This window comes from Staurois parvus, unplaced genomic scaffold, assembly GCF_062004578.1.
Source record: "Staurois parvus isolate SC_StPar_1 unplaced genomic scaffold, SC_StPar_1.0 ptg000858l, whole genome shotgun sequence".
NCBI classification, from domain to species: Eukaryota; Metazoa; Chordata; class Amphibia; order Anura; family Ranidae; genus Staurois; species Staurois parvus.
Genome location: NW_028318654.1, coordinates 1,291,511 through 1,313,449, shown reverse-complemented (window position 1 = coordinate 1,313,449; position 21,939 = coordinate 1,291,511). Strand labels below are relative to the sequence as shown.

At 46.3% G+C, this 21,939-nt stretch overlaps 1 protein-coding gene across 1 annotated transcript in view; it reads left to right on the top strand.

The window, feature by feature from the left end:
- The first annotated feature begins 3,058 nt into the window (after positions 1-3,058).
- Positions 3,059-21,939, top strand: part of PANX1 (pannexin 1) — a 72,175-nt gene continuing 53,294 nt past the window's right edge. The window contains exon 1 of the mRNA XM_089655632.1: positions 3,059-3,338. Within this exon, the coding sequence (XP_089511758.1) occupies positions 3,158-3,338 (181 nt within the window). The 5' untranslated portion in view covers positions 3,059-3,157. The remainder of the gene's footprint in view (positions 3,339-21,939) is intronic.

The window sequence follows — 21,939 nt, the reverse complement described above, 5'->3', positions numbered from 1 at the left end:
AGACTGAGGGAGCAATCCCCCAGTCTGTGCAACTGTTGCTCAGTGCCAGAGGCCGAACGAGGAACTCCTCCTGCTCTGCTCTGACAGGTCCATACTATTTTCTGTGTGGTTCGGCAGCCTATAGAACATTTCCCCAGAACGCGAAAGGTTTGTGTGCCCTCATAAAGCTAGTCCCCGCATCCTATGTAGTGATGGATCATGAAGAGTTGATGGTCCACAAGAAGGTAAGGATGGCAGGGAGAGTTCGCAGGGAGCTGTTCTCTGAGGGCGACCAAGCATGGGCTTGGTTCCCCTCATGGACAGGATGGGGAATAGAACTTATGAAGCGCCTGAACAATTTTTCTGTCATCGTGGATAGTATGTTTAACGAGACCGTAGAGGCTGTCAGAGAAATTGCCCAAGAACAACGGCAGATGGGAATTTTAGTGCTTCAGGAGAAGATGGCCCTTGATTATCTTTTAGCCGCCAAAGGGGGGTTCTGTGAGTTCATCGGAGAGGATTGTTGTACTTGGATAGAAGACACCGATGACAAGGTCCAGGCCCATATGGACAAAGTTAGTGAACTACAGGGAAAAGCTAGAGCTATAGCTAGTGAGGGTTGGAATCCGTTCAAGGGTTTGGGAGGAATGGGAGATTTCCTGTTCTCCATCGGATCTTGGTTGAAGGAAGTGGGAGTGTATGTCCTGATGCTTCTCTTTTTCATCTGCTTTTTATATGCCGCGGTGAGATGTTCCTGTTGCCTCATCGACCAAGCTCATTGTAAGCCAAGCTCGGGCAGACGACCACATCTCCATGCCCGCTCCTGGGATCCCACTCCAACCACTGATCGGAGGAAGACCTCACCAACCATCCACCTTCTCTACAGATTACGTCCTGGCTTCCCTCTAATTTATCTCTCTGAAGACCACATTCTCCAAGACCTTCAAGCAAGCTTCAAGCCTCATCATGGTTTGTGTCTGCAATTTGGAAAACCGTCTGGGTCGAGACCAGCCTTGTGTGGCCCCGTCTGCAGGGGCAATTTGAGAATCTATTGCTGGATCTCCCCAGACCACCGTGGGATCACAAGCCTTATTCATACCACAAGTCTGTTCGTGGTTTTTGCAAGAGCCTTCCTGTAGTGAAGGTTCCAACGCTCTTGAGGATCATTGCTTCAATCAAGCCTGTTTGCGTCGAGTCTGCGTCGGGTCTTGTTGTTTCAGGTACCCCGTGGAGCTTTATTCTCAGGGACAACTACAGGAACTCTTTGAAGTTTGAGACTACACCCATCAAGCTGAAGAAGATCAAGAAGGGACACGAGGAGAATATGATAAAACAGGAGGGAATGTCATGGAAATTTTGTATTGTTGGTCAAACTTTAAATGTGTCATATATTCGTGTTATTCATATGTCTCTCGTGTGGCTTAATTAAAGCTCTGAAGGCTGCAATTGGGCCATGCGCATGTACAATGTATGTATTACAGTACTCAGCTTGGTAATGGATGAGATGGCAGATCTGCGCTTATAGACCGGCGTGTATACCACCACGGCATTCGATGCGAATGCCGCTGGCAGTAGACCGCGGGCCTGTATCCACATATCAGCAGCATAGTACCACATGGGCTTCATAACGCAAGGCGCCAAGCGGTGTGAACTCCACGTGTAGGCTTATGCATATCTTACAACCCATTACCAATCTGAACTGTATCCGGATGGATGTGTTTTAATAAAGATCATACCGGGCCCATCCAGGTACAGACTGATATTTTTAGGGAATGCTTGTACAGGGAATGGACATACCAATAGAAGCTATGTAGGACAGGAAATATGACCTCAGATGGCTCATGGGGGGGAAGGGGAGGAAGTCTGCTGACCTCAGAAGACTCATGGGGGAGGACCAGTGATAGATAATAGGAAAGGCTATGCTCCAATTGGAATATACATCCTGTGTATAGGCACTCCCCATTGCATTGTTTGGTGGGAGGGGATTGACTTTATTCATGTGGGGGGCATGTGTGTATTTTTAATAAAACAGAGAGCTGAGTCTAAAACCGGCCCTTATGTGAGTTGCAACACCATCCTGAGAGTGTCGTTTGATCATTCTAGGGTAACAGAGCTCTAATTCCCCCACATCTCAACAGAGCCAAAGTATTTGGATGGGCAGGAATCGTGTAGTTTAGCTGCAGTCGTGGTAAGCGAGATTCGCACAGCTTTACGGGGGATTTCTGCGCATCCAACTGCGAGTACTCACGGGAAGGAGAAATTCGTTAAAGCGAATTTCCAAGACAGGGGGTACTTGTATGGCAGTAGGTGATGTGCTCCCACTGGCGCAGCTCCCCTGTGGGGGTACTTGTATGGCAGTAGGTGATGTGCTCCCACTGGCGCAGCTCCCCTGTAGGGGGATGGGTATGGCAGTAGGTGATGTGCTCCCCCTGGCTCAGCTCCCCTGTAGGGGGATGGGTATGGCAGTAGGTGATGTGCTCCCCCTGGCGCAGCTCCTCTGTAGGGGGATGGGTATGGCAGTAGGTGATGTGCTCCCCCTGGCGCAGCTCCCCTGTGGGGGGACTTGCATGGCAGTAGGTGATGTGCTCCCCCTGGCGCAGCTCCCCAGTAGGGGGATGGGTATGGCAGTAGGTGATGTGCTCCACCTGGCGCAGCTCCCCTGTAGGGGGATGGGTATGGCAGTAGGTGATGTGCTCCCCCTGGCGCAGCTCCCCTGTAGGGGGATGGGTATGGCAGTAGGTGATGTGCTCCACCTGGCGCAGCTCCCCTGTAGGGGGATGGGTATGGCAGTAGGTGATGTGCTCCCCCTGGCGCAGCTCCCCTGTAGGGGGATGGGTATGGCAGTAGGTGATGTATTCTCCCTAGGTACGGACTGCGGCTGTTTCAGCAGATCTGCGCCCAGACATAACAGAGGGAAATCCCTGGCTGTACACTCAGGCAACCTGACCATGACAGTCCAGGGGAGGAGGAGCCCCGCCCCACTCTTCACTCCCTGCCCCGCCCCTCCTCGCACACCTCTACAGTGGTAGGCAGGTCGCTACCCCGCCCCTCCTTACGCCCGCGCACGTCGCCCCGCCTCCCATCCCCGGGAACGCGCTCCAAGCTGTGCTGTGCAGTCACACGCATGGTCGGTATGAGGGGGTGAGACCGGGGTCTTTGTTGTCACCCGAACACAAACATGGCCATCGCCCACATCGCCACCGAGTACGTCTTCTCCGACTTCCTGCTGAAGGAGCCGCCCGAGTCCAAGTACAAGGGGCTGCGGCTGGAGCTGGCCGGGGACAAGATCGTCTCGTGTATAGCAGTGGGGCTCCCCCTGCTCCTCATATCGCTCGCCTTCGCCCAGGAGATCACCATGGGTGAGTGTGACCGGGGATCGGGGGGCCTCTCCGTCCTCACCTGTCATCCCTGTCCTGGGGGCAATGATGGGGGAAAAGCCAGACACAAAGACACCCTCCCTCCATGTCTGTCATCTCTGAGGACACAGTATAGAGGGATGACAGGTGAGGACACAGTATGGAGGGATGGATGACAGGCGAGGACACAGTATGGAGGGATGACAGGTGAGGACACAGTATAGAGGGATGACAGGCGAGGACACGGTATAGAGGGATGAAAGGCGAGGACACAGTATAGAGGGATGACAGGCGAGGACACGGTATGGAGGGATGACAGGCGAGGACACGGTATGGAGGGATGACAGGCGAGGACACGGTATGGAGGGATGACAGGCGAGGACACGGTATAGAGGGATGACAGGCGAGGACACGGTATAGAGGGATGACAGGCGAGGACACGGTATAGAGGGATGGATGACAGGCGAGGACACGGTATAGAGGGATGGATGACAGGCGAGGACACGGTATAGAGGGATGGATGACAGGCGAGGACACGGTATAGAGGGAGGGATGACAGGTGAGGACACGGTATAGAGGGATGACAGGCGAGGACACGGTATAGAGGGATGGATGACAGGCGAGGACACGGTATAGAGGGATGGATGACAGGCGAGGACGCGGTACAGAGGGATGACAGGCGAGGACGCGGTACAGAGGGATGACAGGCGAGGACGCGGTACAGAGGGATGACAGGCGAGGACGCGGTACAGAGGGATGACAGGCGAGGACGCGGTACAGAGGGATGACAGGCGAGGACGCGGTACAGAGGGATGGATGACAGGAGAGGACACGGTACAGATGGATGGATGACAGGCGAGGACACGGTATAGAGGGATGACAGGCGAGGACGCGGTACAGAGGGATGACAGGCGAGGACGCGGTGTAGAGGGATGGATGACAGGAGAGGACACGATATAGAGGGATGGATGACAGGCGAGGACGTGGTACAGAGGGATGACAGGCGAGGACGCGGTACAGAGGGATGACAGGCGAGGACGCGGTACAGAGGGATGACAGGCGAGGACGCGGTACAGAGGGATGACAGGCGAGGACGCGGTACAGAGGGATGACAGGCGAGGACGCGGTGTAGAGGGATGACAGGCGAGGATGCGTTACAGAGGGATGGATGACAGGAGAGGACACGGTACAGATGGATGGATGACAGGCGAGGATGCGGTATAGAGGGATGACAGGCGAGGACGCGGTACAGAGGGATGACAGGCGAGGACGCGGTGTAGAGGGATGGATGACAGGAGAGGACACGATATAGAGGGATGGATGACAGGCGAGGACGCGGTACAGAGGGATGACAGGCGAGGACGCGGTACAGAGGGATGACAGGCGAGGACGCGGTACAGAGGGATGACAGGCGAGGACGCGGTGCAGAGGGATGACAGGCGAGGACGCGGTGCAGAGGGATGACAGGCGAGGACGCGGTGCAGAGGGATGACAGGCGAGGACGCGGTACAGAGGAATGATGTGAGAATGATAGGTGTCATTCCTCTATGCTGTGTCCTCGCTTGTCATCCCTCTATACTCTGTCCCTGTACACTATGTCCTCACCTGTCATCTCTATCCCTGTACACTGTGTCCTCACCTGTCATCTTTATCCCTGTATACTGTCTTCACCTGTCATCTCTATCCCTGTATACTGTCTTCACCTGTCATCTTTATCCCTGCACACTGTGTCCTCACCTGTCATCTGGGTGCAGTGATGTTTGTACTCTGGGATTGGGAGTTTACATATCCAGACACAATGGTGGAGTGTTACTAGAACTGAATCTGGGTCAGCTGTGCATGGTGGCCAATCAGCTTCTAACCTCAGTTTGTTCAATTAAGCTTTGACAATATAATCATGAAGCTGATTGGTTACTATGCAGAGCTGCACCAGATTCTGAGTGCTCCAGTTGTAGTAACTCTCCCCCATAGTAGGGTCCTGACTCCTCCTCATCTGTCACCCCTGGTGCATTGCTGGGTGTACTCCAGAGTTCTGAGTGTCCTGTGATGGATCCCCTATGTGTTCCCCATGTCATCTCTGTTCCTGGAGTAGTGATGGGGGTACTCTGGGGCTGGGAGTGACACAAGGACTCCTCCCTGTCTGGGCACCCCTGTCATTTCCATCCTGAGTACACAGATGGGGGTACTCAGCTGGTAGTGTACAGAGCTGCACACAGAGAGAACGCATAGATCTTTCTTGTCTGTCATATCTATCCCTTGTACAATGATGGGGGTGCTCCAATGTTGGGAATGTGCTATGCTGGATCTCCTTTGTGTTCCCACCTGTCATCTCTGTCCCCAGTGTAAGGATATGGGTACTCTGGGGCTGGGAGTGAACTGTTCCAGAGATAGAGAGGTCCTCCCTGTGTGCCCACCTGTCATCTCTATCCTGGGTATACAGATGGGAGAATACAGAGCACATAGAATAGTCCTAACACCTACCTGACATCTCTGTCTAGGGCAGGGGCGGACTGACAATTTATGGGGCCCCCGGGCAATAGGGGATCATGGGGCCCCTGTGTCCTTTCCCAAACTCAAAAAAGCCTCTGAAAAAGGTACCAGGGGCATCTCATGGGGCCCCCTACTGGCCCCGGGCCCTCGGGCAGTGCCTGAGTTTCCAAATGGTCAGTCCGCCCCTGGTCTAGCGTACAATGTCAGGGGTACTCCAGCGCTGGGAGAATACAGAGCACATAGAAGAGTCCTGACACCAACCTGACTGTCATCTCTGTCTAGGGTACAATATCAGGGGTGCTCCAGGGCTGGGAGTGTGCTGTACCACACACAAACCGGCTCCTAGATCTCTCATGTCTGTCATCTCTGTCCCTGGTACAATGATGGAAGCAAAGAAATGTCACCAGCACACCAAGGATCCCTCAAATTGGGTACCAAGTTTTATTCCGTTGTCACATGGTAAACACAAATGCAATGTTTCGGAGTCATGCAGGACCCCTTTGTCAGGCAAGTGAAGGAGGGGCCCTGCATGGCTTCAACACGTTGCCTTTGTGTTTACCATGTGACCACGGAATAAAACTTGGGACCCAATTTGAGGGATCATTGGTGTGCTGGTGACATTTTCTTTGCTTGGATTGTCTGCAGTTCCCAGCCAGGGAGAGAACCTTGCCAGACACAAGGAGGGGTCTGCGCACACCTGTCATCTCTATCCTGGGCACACTAACAGAGGTACTCCAGAGCTGGGAGTCTACAGAGCCAGACACACAGAGGGGTGCGGACATCTCCCAGTGTGCCTTCTTCATCCGTGGTATGGTGACAGGCGTAGTGTTGTGATTATACAGCGCCAGTACAAAACAGGTGTCCAGTCCCCTTTATGTCCTGTTATGGTACAATGGAACGGGTACTATGGAGCTGGGAGTGTATTGTACTGGATCCATCCTGTGTTCCCATCTCATTACAGCGCTGAGCGAAGTGTTGGCGCTATATAAATACTGTATAATATAATCATAATCTCTACAGTGACGGGGGTACTCTGTGCCGGCTCCTGTGTGCCCACCTTTCATCTCTACAGTGACAGGGGTACTCTGTGCCGGCTCCTGTGTGCCCACCTGTCATCTCTACAGTGACAGGGGTACTCTGTGCCGCCTCCTGTGTGCCCACCTGTCATCTCTACAGTGACAGGGGTACTCTGTGCCGGCTCCTGTGTGCCCACCTTTCATCTCTACAGTGACCGGGGTACTCTGTGCCGGCTCCTGTGTGCCCACCTGTCATCTCTACAGTGACCGGGGTACTCTGCGCCGCCTCCTGTGTGCCCACCTGTCATCTCTACAGTGACCGGGGTACTCTGTGCCGGCTCCTGTGTGCCCACCTGTCATCTCTACATTGACAGGGGTACTCTGTGCCGGCTCCTGTGTGCCTACCTGTCATCTCTACAGTGACCGGGGTACTCTGTGCCGCCTCCTGTGTGCCCACCTGTCATCTCTACAGTGACAGGGGTACTCTGTGCCGCCTCCTGTGTGCCCACCTGTCATCTCTACAGTGACAGGGGTACTCTGTGCCGGCTCCTGTGTGCCCACCTGTCATCTCTACAGCGACAGGGGTACTCTGTGCCGCCTCCTGTGTGCCCACCTGTCATCTCTACAGTGACAGGGGTACTCTGTGCCGCCTCCTGTGTGCCCACCTGTCATCTCTACAGTGACCGGGGTACTCTGTGCCGCCTCCTGTGTGCCTACCTGTCATCTCTACAGTGACCGGGGTACTCTGTGCCGGCTCCTGTGTTCCCACCTGTCATCTCTACAGTGACAGGGGTACTCTGTGCCGGCTCCTGTGTGCCCACATTTCATCTCTATCAAGGGTACAATAACAGGGGTACTCCAGGGCTAGGAGTGGTCTAACCACACACAAGAAGGAGACTGATTTTCTTTCAGTGTGCTCATCTGTCATCTCTCCCCCCAGTGTTGTGATGTGGGTACTCTGGGGCTGGGGGGGGGGGGGGGAAACTGTGTCTGGCATATAGAGGTGGTCTTGGAATGTCCTGGTGTGTCATCTTCATCCATGGTTTAGTGACAGGTAGAGAGTTTTGATTGTACAGTGCCAGTATCAAAGAGTGCTCTGATCCCCTCCATGTCTGGGCACACCTGTCCTCTCTGACCATGGTACAATAACAGGGGTACTTGGGGGCTGGGAGTGTCCTGTGCCAGTTACAGAGAGGTGCCCAGCTCTATTCTTTGTGCCTAGGACAGTGATGGGTACTCGGGCTGGGAGTGTCCCATGTCAGCTACAGAAAGGGACCCCGGCTCTATCCTGTTTGCCTAGGACAGTGACGGGTACTCGGGGGCTCGGAGTGTCCTACGCCAGGTACAGAGAGGGATCCTGGCTCTGTCCTGTGTGCCTAGGACAGTGACGGGTACTCGGGCTGGGAGTGTCCTGTGCCAGGTACAGAGAGGGATCCCGGCTCTATCCTGTGTGTTTAGGACAGTAGTGGGTACTTGGGGGCTGGGAGTGTACAGGTGTGTGTGTCCGCTGCATCCAGTGATGGGTGTACTACTTGTGGGCGTGCTGTAATTATTGTATTCTGTGCTGGGACTCCCAGACATCACCCTGTTCAGGGGGCCACACATGTATCCATGTAATCATACAATCAGTCTTTCAGTACAAGTCACCAACCAGTGTTCTCCCCACTTCCATCTTTTCATTTCAGCTCCCAATCCATTGCGAATCTGCCAAGATGGTTGGCTATGGTGGTATCTAGTTGATCCTGTCTGATGTATTCATCAGATATCTGTGTGTCTGTGGAGAACTGATCAGATATCTGTGTGTCTGTGGAGTGACCATTATAATCAGATCATTTCCATATATAACTGATAGATCGGATTTTCAGTAGATGGAAAAATGTCAGCATACATTGGCGGGGTGGGAGTGGGGTCTGGTCTGTCTGTACCTGTCATCCTAGAAGTACTGACCAGGGAGGGTGTCAGCATTATTAATACAGGGAATATGGGCTTTCCTCAATTCTGTCTGGTGTATTGATTGGTAATTGGGGGTTAAACCCTACGGGGCCCCTTCTCTTCCATGTGTCTGGGGCTTGTCATTAGCTGCCCTGTAGTATTACGTCTAATCTCTAGGCAAATCTAAAAGATGGATTAAAGCGGTATTGAAGGATAAGTTCACCTTTCCTAACATGTTCCTGATGCAGCAGCCCCCCACACCCCCATAAGTCCCCATTGTGACAGTGGGCTGGGGTTCTTCTCCCTGCACCCGCTGCCACAATGAAAAAAGAAAAAAAAAACTGTGCCTATGAGGGGCTCCACCCACCTGGCTGCATCATTTATTCACAGAGTGCTGTGAATGGGAGAACTACAACTGCTGTCCGCCATTGAGGCTGCTTGGGCTGAAACCACTAATCGACATCATTGATTATGAAGATAGTTGGCAACTCTTTTCATAATCGATTAGTTGGTCTGAATACAGAATGCATTATTTGTTCACATATCAGAAAATACAGTGCAGCACACATACACGTGAATATTGTTAAAATGCACTCACATTTGTAAGTGCCCACCTGGGACACTACAGGATTAAGGACTCTCTATACAGTGTTTTTCTTCAATGAAATTACATGGATCCCTTATTAAAAATGGCAGTATGTACACTTTCGGTTTACAGCTTGATACCATCGGCGTACCCTACGTGTTACGTCGCGACATGTGACTTCATCAGGAGTCGTGTGGAAGCAAGAATCGGCAGCCAAGGCATTACAATTCCATTTAAAGGAAACATCTCAACCTTCAGTGCTACTTTAATGAAAAAAAAAAATATTTATTTCAAACCACACCCTTCGTATAGCTTCATGTCTGACTCCCAGTAAAAAAAAAAATTATATATATATATATGTTTCATTGTTTCACAGTATAAATTAACCCCTGATAGTAGTTATTATCTGCTGTTTTGTACTATAAAGGGATATTTTATTTTTTTTTGCACCATCATGACAGGTGGAAAAAAAAATAAAAACAAAAAAGAATGCTGCTTCTACTAAATGTCTTATGCTGGCCATATACCTGGATGAGAATATATGTTCAAATATTTGTACAATAATTCTTTGTACATTTGATGAATGGACAAATTAAAAAATTTCACTTGCTTTTAACATTTTATTTTAAAATGAATGTAATTTCTGAATGAAAACCCACATATACTGTCTGAAAATTAATTCAATAAAAGTTTTCTATTCTGCTCCTTCGAAATTTCATATCACTATGGTTTGAAAACAAATATTGGTTTGACCCCACTAATTATTAGAAAACAAACAAACATTATTAAGTTGTTTGTGTACCAGCATAAGTAATAGCAGGCAGTTTGTATCAAGCTGCCTATGGCAAGGGAGTCTGCCATTCATAATATTTTATTATATAATATTAGATTCTTTTTTCTTTGAATAAAAATGTTGATCTCTGAGTCTGATGAGAAGTACCAGATTCAGCCTTTAGTATTAAATATTACATCTCTTCTGTTATTCTCAGCGTGGATTAGATCTTTTGTTCATTAAACCCTTGGTGCCATCACACAAATATGCGGTCTCACAGAACTGCGCTTTTTTCCGTGGTGCGCATATTTGTGTACCTGTTTTTGTTCTGGGAGCACGCCGCATGCGTGATCGGGTGTCACTGAGAGCCCAAAATCCTGTTCTAACAATTGGGACCCAGAACGCTTGATTCCGGGTCGCATGATCTCTATGATAGCCTCTAATTGGCTATCACGGTGATCAGTCACTGTGAAGCCTGTCCCTTGTTTTTTTTTTCCTCTCTGAATGGAGGAGAAATGCATTATCTCTCTCTCTCTCTCTCTCTCTCTCTCTTTGCAGAAAGAAAAAAAAAACGATGTGTGTAAATAAAATAAAAATACCTAGATCAAAGTTTGATCTAGTTCAGTGCCACGGTTAGTGTTTTGACTCAGGGTCAAAGGTTAAGATTTTTTTTTTTCCTTAAATTGGTATCGGTGTCAGTGTATTTTAGGTAGGACAAAAAAAAATGCAAAATAGGTGGCGAGACGGGCTTCTGAGAAAACTTTAGTGATCTCTTCAGTAGTAGCAAGGTCAAAAGAGGAAAGTGTTGAGGGAGGTTTAGTATAAGGTATGCTTAGCGGGATAGATGTCTGTGCAGTGGAGATGCCCCTACAAATTTCATCAATATAGTTATTCAAGAATATATTGTCTTTGTTTTAATCTTTATATATTAACTAAATTATGCACCAAACCTTTTTTGATGTTTTTATCCGATTAATCGAAACAATAATCGTCCAACTAATTGATTTTGAAAATAGTCGTTCGTTGCAGCCCTATACTAAAGTTTGCTGCCATTTCATAGGCGCACACAAATTTAAGATTTGGCATGTTGAGTATTTACACGGCGCATCCTCGTCTTTTATCTTTTACCAGAAATTTTGGTAATTTACTCCATTTTTTGCTCCATTTTATTCACTAGTGTGCTTTTTACTGAAATCTTGCATTTCCTAGACCTTTGCAGTAATATTGGGTAACATAGAAAACACTATTTTATTCTCTAGGGTGTCTGCTTACAGAAAATATATCATATTTGTGGGTTTTGTGTAATCTTCAGGCCTAAAATTATTTTTTAAGCATGTGCACAAAAATGCAAAAATGGTTCTGACAGCGAGAGGATTAATGCAGTAAAGTAAAGGAAGGCTAGAGCTCCTGTCATCTTTCTCATTCTGTCTGTGTCCCTGTTGCAGATTTTCCCTCACTCCGAACAGCAGTTGTAACTCTTTTGTACTCTGTCCAATGCAAGTTTTTGGCTTGGCATACACATCCAATTGTAAAAACTGTGTTGTGCCCTTATAAATACATATACTTTAGTGTGCATGATCTGGGAACAGATTTACTTTATGTTGCTTAATCACAAGCTGTGCCTCTATTCTTAATTATTCATCTCCAATAAGCAAAGACAAACACATATAAAATCTAAACATATTTTTTTCTATGCCTAATAAAGTAGTGCCTAAATGTAAAGTACCTAAACTCTCAGGACCTCAGTAGGAATACGTTTATGGCCAATAATATATAAATTCAGGCATCCCTGCCATGTTTTCAGATACCAGCCAGCACCATGCAGTGGAAATGGAGATATGGGTGTTCAGGTCCTAGACGGCTTCATATATACAACACATGAGATGACAAGGAGGTGTTGGGTATGGTTCCTGCTCCTTGGTTACTTGTTCTGACACACCCTTATCCCCTGCCACTGCTTTGGGAGGTCCCTGATCTGGGTGTGTCTTTCAAAGAACAAAAGAGCTAGATTTTTGTACATACCGTAAAATCTTATTCTCTGAGTTCATTGAAGCTAAAATTTCTGAATGGACCCTGTGCACACTGCTTGTACACCTTTTCTAGAAAACATTGCACAAAAAAATTATTGTGTTTGTTCACATAAATTAAAATACGTGTTTAAGCTGGCCAACTGTGTCAAAGTAATCCTTTTCTGGCCAGTCCCTACTCTACTCTGCAAAATGCAGATGCTCCAGTGGCTATTGTGCCAATATGGGGCTAATAGGCACAAGTTGTAGTAAAGTTACAGGTTTCAGATCCAGGTCAATGACCTGCTATGCAATATAAAAAAGATATATCTGTGCTCAAATATCAATATGTTATAGAAATATATGACCCATTAGGTTGCTCAAAAACAGGGATTTTTAGTTCACATGCATTGCAATACATTTTTAAGCTGGCCAACTGCACCAAATAATCTCTCTCTGGCCAGTCCCTACTCTGCTCTGTAAAATGCTCCAGTGGATATAGTACCAATATGGGGCAAATAGGCATGCGTTTTAAGAGAGCTACAGGTTCATATCTGGTCCCTGACCTGCACTGCAATAAAAATAAGATATACCTGTGTTGCAGTCCCAATATCTTCTACAAATATATAACCCATCAGGTGCTCAAGGGGTGTGAGCACATGTTTTACAGCCTAGCCACACAAAGGGTCCCAAAATCCAGGGAGCACCTTTTCAGACGATCTGGGGCCATAAATTGTGCATCTAATTTCTTGGCTACCTATCATATTTATGGACAATGTGACTGGCTGCAGTGAGTTTAGAGGGTGGTAAAACCATGGCTTAACCACAAGGATTTACCCTACCTACCCTTTGGCTGCAGAGGTAGCGGCCAGGGGTGTGCACATGCCCTGGCTGAGATGCTTAGCTTTGCACCCATGGCAAGAATTCTACCCCTGTTGCTTCTGGCAGGCATAGCACCTGCCAATCGTGGCCCATTCAAGTGAATCACAGCTGATTTATGTGAAAGTTAATTGCTCAAAGGCTGCCGGAATGCAACTTCAATTACAGCAATTACATGGTACAGGGCCACTTTAAATTTTAATTTAACCAAAGGACACAGTGATCACAAAGCACGCCACTGCATGTTCTAGGAGAGCCCCCATGAGTGACTGATGTGGGAGGCATATATACACTCCCTCTCACAACAATGCTGCCCCGTCTGGATGTTTTAATGCAGTGGCCAGATGGGACGTGGGTAAAAAATACATAAAAATTCTTGAAAATTAGATGTGCATTGCCTTCCATTGATGTGCATTTTTATGTACATTAAATCAAAATGCATTTTGCAGGTTATTTCCTCTGACATCACATCATTTTCATGTTTGTGGGTTGAGAGAAAGGATGAGGGAAAAATAGAAGAGGCACAGGCAAACACATTTTTGTTTTGGAGAGGCATTGCAAGCAGTATGTCTAGTGTAACAGTCCTAATCATTGTGATTCTGTTATCTACATTGAGGAGGAAGAGGTGGATGAGGAGATTGGGGCAAGCCAAATGGTGCTATTGAATGCATCCATTGCTCACACAGCATGAAAGTAAAGAACGGTTTAAACTTTATACCAGGATTTACAAAGTCACTCATTTATTTCTATAAACCCTGCCAATCAGACACCTCACTAACCATCTTTCCATTGTATACGCTCTACCTCTCCTCCAAGATGGCTATCGTGTGGGCCCTTGTAAGGGATGAAATAATAAAAAGCTTTCTTTTTCCCCCAATAAGACTTGCATTGTATTGATGTGCATTTACATGCAGTTATGTGAGTGTTATGTTGTGTTACAATGCACACATGATACACAGGGATTCCTTTCCAGAAATTCACGTGCATCAGATCCGAATTCTTTTTCACCTGCTTAAGTTGTTCTTCTCTGCCCATAAATTGCTATAGCAGGAGAAGGGCTGTTACTGAAAACATGTACTTTCAGTTGGTATTCTTTGACCTCATCATTGACATCGTTGTTGCAATACCATCGGAACGTGAGACAGTTTCTTTTATCCTCTTGAATGATGAAACGGTGGAACATTTGCTGAATGTCTTCTTTCCCCTTCCTTGAGAAGTGGCGCAGGCTTACGATGATCTCTCACCAATACCTTCTGCATAAAGTCAACAGTGCTTTTTCATCTCAGGTTTTCTCTTCAGAGTGCGTTGTAAAGAAGTAAATCATGCTTCTACATGTTGATTTGGTAGTTTCTTTCTGACACATTCCATGCAAAACCCCAATAATGGACTGGACAAAACTATTGGCACCTCCTCTAAGTTGTAAGAAACAATTGCATTCCAAGTTTGTGATGCTCCTGTAATTTATAATGAAACCCATCTGTATCAGTTGATAGTTGCTGATAATATAGAAATCACACCTGCAACTAGTTAAAATGGTGAAAAATTGACTCAACGTTTCTGTTGTGTGTCTCTGTGTGCCACATGGCGCATGGAGAAGAGGAAGAGCAGCAAAGAATTGTCAGAGGATTTGAGAACAAAAGTTGTGGAAAAGCACGGACAATCTCAAGATCACAAGTCCATCTCCAGAGATCTTAATGTTTCTGGGTCCACTGTATGCAACATTGGCAAGAAGTTTACAGTCCATGGCACTGTAGCTAATTTCCCTGGAACGTGGACAAGAGAGAAAACTTGATCAAAGATTGCAGTGAAGGATTGTAAAAATGATGGATTAAGAACCTCAATCAACTTCCAGACAAATTCAAGCTGACATTCAGCCAGAAGATGCAACTGTGTCAGCTCACACTATACATCGCCATCTGAATGAAAAGGGACACTATGGTATAAGACCCAGGAATACCACACTGCTGACACAGAAACAAAAGCCATATTGGAGTTTGCCAAAACTTAACTGAGGAAACCAAAATCCTTTTGGGAGAATGTGCTGTGGACAGACGAAAAAACCCCCCAGCTTTTTGGTAGAGCCCATCATTCTACTGTCTTCAGAAAAATAAATGGTCTTTAAAGAAAAGAATACAGTCCCTACAATCAAACATGGTGGAGTCTCACTGATGTTTTGGGGTTGCTTTGCTGCTTCAGGCACTGGATGTCTTGACTGTGTGCATGACATTATGAAATCTGAACTCTACAAGAGAATTCTGGGGTGGAATGTAGGGCCCAGTGTCAGGAAGTTGGGTCTCTGTCAGAGGTCATGGGTCTTACAGCAGGACAATGACCCAAAGCACACGTCAAAAAGCACCTAGAAACGATTTCAGACTAAGCGCTGGAGAGTATTGAACTGGCCAGCAATTAATCCAGATCTCAGTCCCATAGAGAACCTGTAGAGAGATCTCAAAACAGCAGTTGGGAAAAGGAACCCTTCCAATCTGAGAGACCTGGAGCACTTGGCAAAAGAAGAGTGGTCCAAAATTCCAGTAGAGAGATGTAAGAAACTCATTGATGGTTACCGGAAGTGATTGATTCCAGTTATCTTTTCTAAGGAGCGTGCTACCAAATATTAAATTGAGGGTGCCAATAACTGTGTCCTGTCCATTTTTTGAGTCTTGCGTGGAATTTGTCAGATTTGGCTTTTTGTTTCTCCACTTTTTTGTCATACCAATACAAACAAAGGAAATAAACATGATAATTCCTAAACATTTGTAATTGCAACAATTTTTTGGGCACAGTGGTGCATTATCTGACATAAACGCAGGGGTGCCAATATTTTTGGCCACGACTGTACATCTGAACACCGCATAGTGTCTGCGTTTAGCGTTAGAATTTTACAGCATCTGATCATCTTCTCATGCTCTGCTGTACTCTGTAAATCAGTCATCATGGACCTTTTCCAGGAATAGCTCTTGACATTGCAGACATTGGAGGACATGATTTAGTATCACTGTGTAGTGTTGGATTCAGTTGTGGATTATAATAGGGGACTGCCTGGGGCCCGAGACTCCAGAGGGCCCATGGCGATGCTAAAATAGTTGTTCACGTGGTTCTCTTAATAGTAAAGCTGGCTATACACTAGTATATTGGTCAAGGTGAAGTACTATCACTCTTCCTGGTAAAAATGTCCATATGAATATTCTCATCAGTGCACTAGATGACTTGACGTGTGTCGCTGAAAACTACTTCAAAATGTTGTTGGCTTTTAATAATCCATTTTGGAATGAATGTAATTTTCTGAACAAAAACCACATACTCTATTAGAAATTCATTTCAAATAAGTTTTCCATTTTACTATTTTGAATTTTCTTGTCACTATGGCCAAAATTGACGACCGCACTAAAGTTTAGAAAATTGGAAGAACATTTCTGAAGTGAAAGGTGTGTGTGGTTTTTTTTTTTTTTTAAACTAATATTCCACTAGTGCAGTGATCTCCAAACAGCGGCTGGAGGGCAATTGTGGCACTTTGCTTGCCTTTAGTTTTGGTCTTTGTGCACTATTTTTCCCATTGGCACCAGTGATGGGGCACCATTCCTCCTAATGATACCCATAATGGAGCACTATTCCTTCCACTGATACCAACAATAGGGCACCATTCCTCCCAGTAATACCCACAGTGGGCCACCATTCCTCCCACTGATGCCAACAATGGGAAAATATTCCTCCCACTGATGCCAACAGTGGGGCACTATTCCTCCCATTGACGCCAACAGAGGGTGTTAATAATTGTGTTCAGTCCATTTTTGGAGTTTTGTGTGGAATGTGTCAGATTTGGCTTTTTGTTTCTCCACTTTTTTGTGTCATACCAATACAAACAAAATAAACATAAGAATGCCTAAACATTTGTAATTGCAACAATGTTCCGGGCACAGTGGTGCATTATATGACAGAAATGCAGGGGTGCCAATATTTTTGGCCATGACTACATTTGAACACCGCATATTATCTGTGGTTAGCGTTAGAATTTTACAGCATCTGATCATCTTCTCATGCTCTGCTGTACTCTGTAAATCAATCACCGTGGACCTTTTCCAAGAATAGCTCTTGACATTGCAGAAATTGGAGGACATGATTTAGTATCACTGTGTAGTGGTAGATTCAGTTGTGGATTATAATAGGGGACTGCCTGGGGCCCGAGACTCCAAAGGGCCCATGGTGATGCTAAAATAGTTGTGCTTTTGGTTCTCTTAATAGTAAAGCTGGCTATATGCTAGTAGATTGGTCAGGGTGCAATACTATCACTCCTCCTGGTAAAAACGTCCATATGAAAATTCTCATCAGTGCACTAGAGACTTGGCGAGTGTCGTTGAAAACTACTTCAAAAATTTGTTGGCTTTTAACAATTAATTTTGGAATGAATGTAATTTTCTGAACAAAAACCACTTACACTGTTAGAAATTCATTTCAGAGAAGCTTTCCATCCTGCTCTTTTGAATTTTCTCGTCACTATGGCCAAAATTGACGACCCCACCAAAGTTTAGAAAATTGGAAGAACTTTTCTGAAGCGAAAAGTGTGTTTTTTTTTTTTTAAAACTAATATTTCACTAGTGCAGTGATCTCCAAAAAGCGGCCTGCAGGTCAGATGTGGCACCAGTGATTGGGCACCATTCCTCCCAATGATGCCAACAATGGAACACTATTCCTTCCACTGATACCAACAATGGGGCACCATTCCTCCTAGTGATACCCAAAGTGGGCCACCATTCCTCCCACTGATGCCAACAGTGGGCCACCATTCCTCCCACTGATGCCAACAGTGGGCCACCATTCCTCCCACTGATGCCAACAGTGGGCCACCATTCCTCCCACTGATGCCAACAGTGGGCCACCATTCCTCCCACTGATGCCAACAGTGGGCCACCATTCCTCCCACTGATGCCAACAGTGGGCCACCATTCCTCCCACTGATGCCAACAGTGGGCCACCATTCCTCCCACTGATGCCAACAGTGGGCCACCATTCCTCCCACTGATGCCAACAGTGGGCCACCATTCCTCCCACTGATGCCAACAGTGGGCCACCATTCCTCCCACTGATGCCAACAGTGGGCCACCATTCCTCCCACTGATGCCAACAGTGGGCCACCATTCCTCCCACTGATGCCAACAGTGGGCCACCATTCCTCCCACTGATGCCAACAGTGGGCCACCATTCCTCCCACTGATGCCAACAGTGGGCCACCATTCCTCCCACTGATGCCAACAGTGGGCCACCATTCCTCCCACTGATGCCAACAGTGGGCCACCATTCCTCCCACTGATGCCAACAGTGGGCCACCATTCCTCCCACTGATGCCAACAGTGGGCCACCATTCCTCCCACTGATGCCAACAGTGGGCCACCATTCCTCCCACTGATGCCAACAGTGGGCCACCATTCCTCCCACTGATGCCAACAGTGGGCCACCATTCCTCCCACTGATGCCAACAGTGGAGCACTATTTCTCCCACTGATGCCAACAGTGGAGCACTATTCCTCCCACTGATACCATAAGTGGGGCACCATCCCTCCTCTTCCTGATCACAGGTGATGTAATTTTTTTACTCACACTGACCGCTAAGCCTGAGGCCTTGGTTACTCCCACCCACGCTTGGGCATTTTCTACTCCCACTGGCCAAAGTGCCACCACTCCCCAAAGCCTCTAGGACTGTAAACTAGTTAAATAGTTTGGAGACCCCTGGTAAGCTTGGTAAATGTTATCACTTTTTTTAAAAGGACATTTGCAATGGAAGCCTTTGTGTAGTACAGTGTTTTCTTAGGGGCCCATTCACACCAAGGTAGTCCCTTGTGGTGTGTTTAATGCAAGCATATATTTAAGGCAGACACTAGAATGGACCAAAACCAATGGACTTGCTGAAATGTTTGTATCATAGACTACCACAATGTACGGTAGTGTGCTGCATCGATGGGTTGGGCTGCCGCTCACAGTGAATGACACCGCTGCAACAAATTCTCCATGCATCATTGTGTTTTCCTTTAAATGTGGTTCAACCCGCAGACCTATGTCATCCATTAACAGAGATCTGTGAATGGGAAGACTACAAGTCCCATCAGCCACCGAGACTGAGGGACTTGCAGATCACATTGGCTGCAGGGTGGTGATGTCACAGCACTTAAAGTCCATTGTTTACTTCCTCCAGCCCCATAACTGAAGGTCCATACTTCTGTACAGACCTGAGCTTGGGGTAAACAATGCAGGCGCCTGTGCATTGCACCTGCAACACACTAAACGAGGTTCATTGGTCTGCAGGTCTGAATGCAAACATCGAATAAATGCACATTTTTTATTTTATTAATGTGGGTGCATTCATTACATTTTAACAAAATGTGGACCACTCCTTTAAACCAGCAGGGGACTTTTCGAATAAAAACGGCCAATTAATCCACCGCTGATGTAATGATTAGAGCTCCTTCATTGGATGGGGTTTAGTCCTTGCATTATGTAATGATTTGTGGTTCCTTCATTAAATGGTATTGAGACCTTGTATCATGTAAAAGGTATGGGATACTTTATTGGATGGAGTTGAGTATCTGCACCTTGTTATGATTAGGGCTTCTTTATTGGATGAGAACAAGTCCTTGCATCATGTAACAATTAGGGATTCTTCATTGCATGGTACTGAGTCTTTGCTTCAAGTAATGATTAGGGCTTCTTTACTGGATGAGTGTGAATCCTTGCATCATGTAATAGGTCTTCATTGGATGGGGTTGAGTCCTTGCATCATATGATTAGGGATTCTTATTTGTATAGGCTTAAGTCCATACATTGTGTGATGATTTTGGCTACTTCATTGAATGGTATGGTCTTTCTGGCTAATGTTGGACTAGTTTGGTGTCAGAATTAAGTTGGAGACATTTACCCTCATGTACCTCTCTTTGGAACTTTTGTTGGTATGTTGCCATGTTTTGCATTTACATTTGAGAGATACGGCTCCTCCCACCTAAAACAGAAAACACAATGTCTTGTCCACCATTATAAAAAGTTGAAACATACCTTCATGCCTCAGTTCTTGTGTTTCCTCCGGACCAACAGGATCTGCATGTGCTTGTTGTTTTGATACCAGGACACTATGCTTCTTGCAGGGGCCTTCCTGCCTGGCTGCCTCATCGGAGGCTAGGCAGATCAGGACAGGGTCAACAAGGAGCACCTTATGTTTCTCCTAAGATTACATTTAGCTTGAGGTTTTGTTCCCACTGGGAGGTAAGCAACCATCCTCCCACCTGTAGACATCTTGCTTGTTTTAAAGCAGTATATCTAGTTGAATTCTACAGTTACAATTCTGTAATGTTGAAGACATGTCGCTACTCATCCAGATACCTTTTTCATTTAGTTTTTTGGTAGATGGTGTGAAGTGCACCACCTATGAGTATTGTGTATCTTACTAGGACCCTGGTGGTGGGATGTCTGTAGCTGGGTTCTTAGGTCTGCTCGCCAGGTATCGTCATTAAGGAGGAACCCATTTGCCCATTTACAGCCTTGATTTGTGTAATATGCAGCAATTTATATTAACATGTATTGCGTTACCACTCAATGTAATACTCACCCAAATGCACTTGTGCTGTGTTACAGATTTTGTGACACACCTAATTTTTGTGATTTTATTCTGGTGCCTTGTTGGCCTATTATTTTCAATGGTCTATCTTAATGCAGTGCACCATAATGTGCATTAATGCACCACCCTTAGGGCCAGTTCATGCTGTGTTGTGGTAATGTGCACGTTATCGCAGCTCACGGCAACGTGATAAATGCCATCAATTCTGAATCGCACCCCAACTCACCTTGCAACTGTAGGGATGTTGGAGCCAGGGTAAGGAACCACAGCATGTGTTTTTTTTTTTTTGTTTTTGTTTTTGAACCCAGTAACAGTGGCTTTTTGATGGAGAAACAGTCATGTAAATAGGTCATTTCACACAAAATAGGAAAAAAAGTTCAGGGCTACAGATATTTTTATGATCGTTTATGTAAGAAAGATCTTGTATTTTGAGCGTTCTTTCTAAAATCATTCTTGGATTAATTCTGGTAAAGGCAGATAGCTCTCCATACTTCTGTTTACTACTACCCTCCCCTCAGGTAGGCTTAGAATTATTCACGCACGGACCAACAGGTTAAGAAACAGCTTTTCCCCCAGGCCCTAGATGAGTTGCGAAAGTCATAAATTCCTTTCTTAAGAGTGATTATAATTTTAGCGTTATGTATTGCTGTTGTAAGTGCAATACTGCTTTTTTTTTTTCTTCTTATTTTTCTTCTTTTTCATTCCTTTTTGCTGCTGTCTATCATCGACCCAAAAGTACCTATTACCCTAGGTTTACATCTGTGCGGGTGGTGCTGCTGCGGATCCGCACGAAAATCTGTGCAGCCGCACAGAGAATTGCGGACCTGCGGGCGGGTGCCATTATTTCTAATGGCAGGCCGCCCGCACTGGGAAACGCAACCGTACTGGAAACTGAGGTTCCTGTGCGGGCTGCGTTTTCCAAAGAAGTGCATGATGTCTAAAGTGTTGTTAAAGTCAATTTTTTAAAATTAAAATTACAAACACGTCATACTTATGTGCTCTGTGCAATGGTTTTGCACAGAGCATCCCTGAATCTGTACCATGTGTACATGGACACATAGGAAAACATAAAGGAGAGTTCAGGGGCTGCTGAAAAAACGCTGAACAGCTCCTGAATGTCAGTTTATCAGCTACGGTGTACATGAGCCCTTACAAGGTGCTGTGCTTTCCATGTCTATACAGAATGGGGTCTTTTTAACATCCCATGCAACCCTTTTTGTGAATTTGATGTCAACAAAAACTACAATAATCAGTAATATACGGTAACACCTGTGTGGTAAATTTCAGCTTCTCTTCTGTGGTTAAAGCATTCCATCTACCAGACAG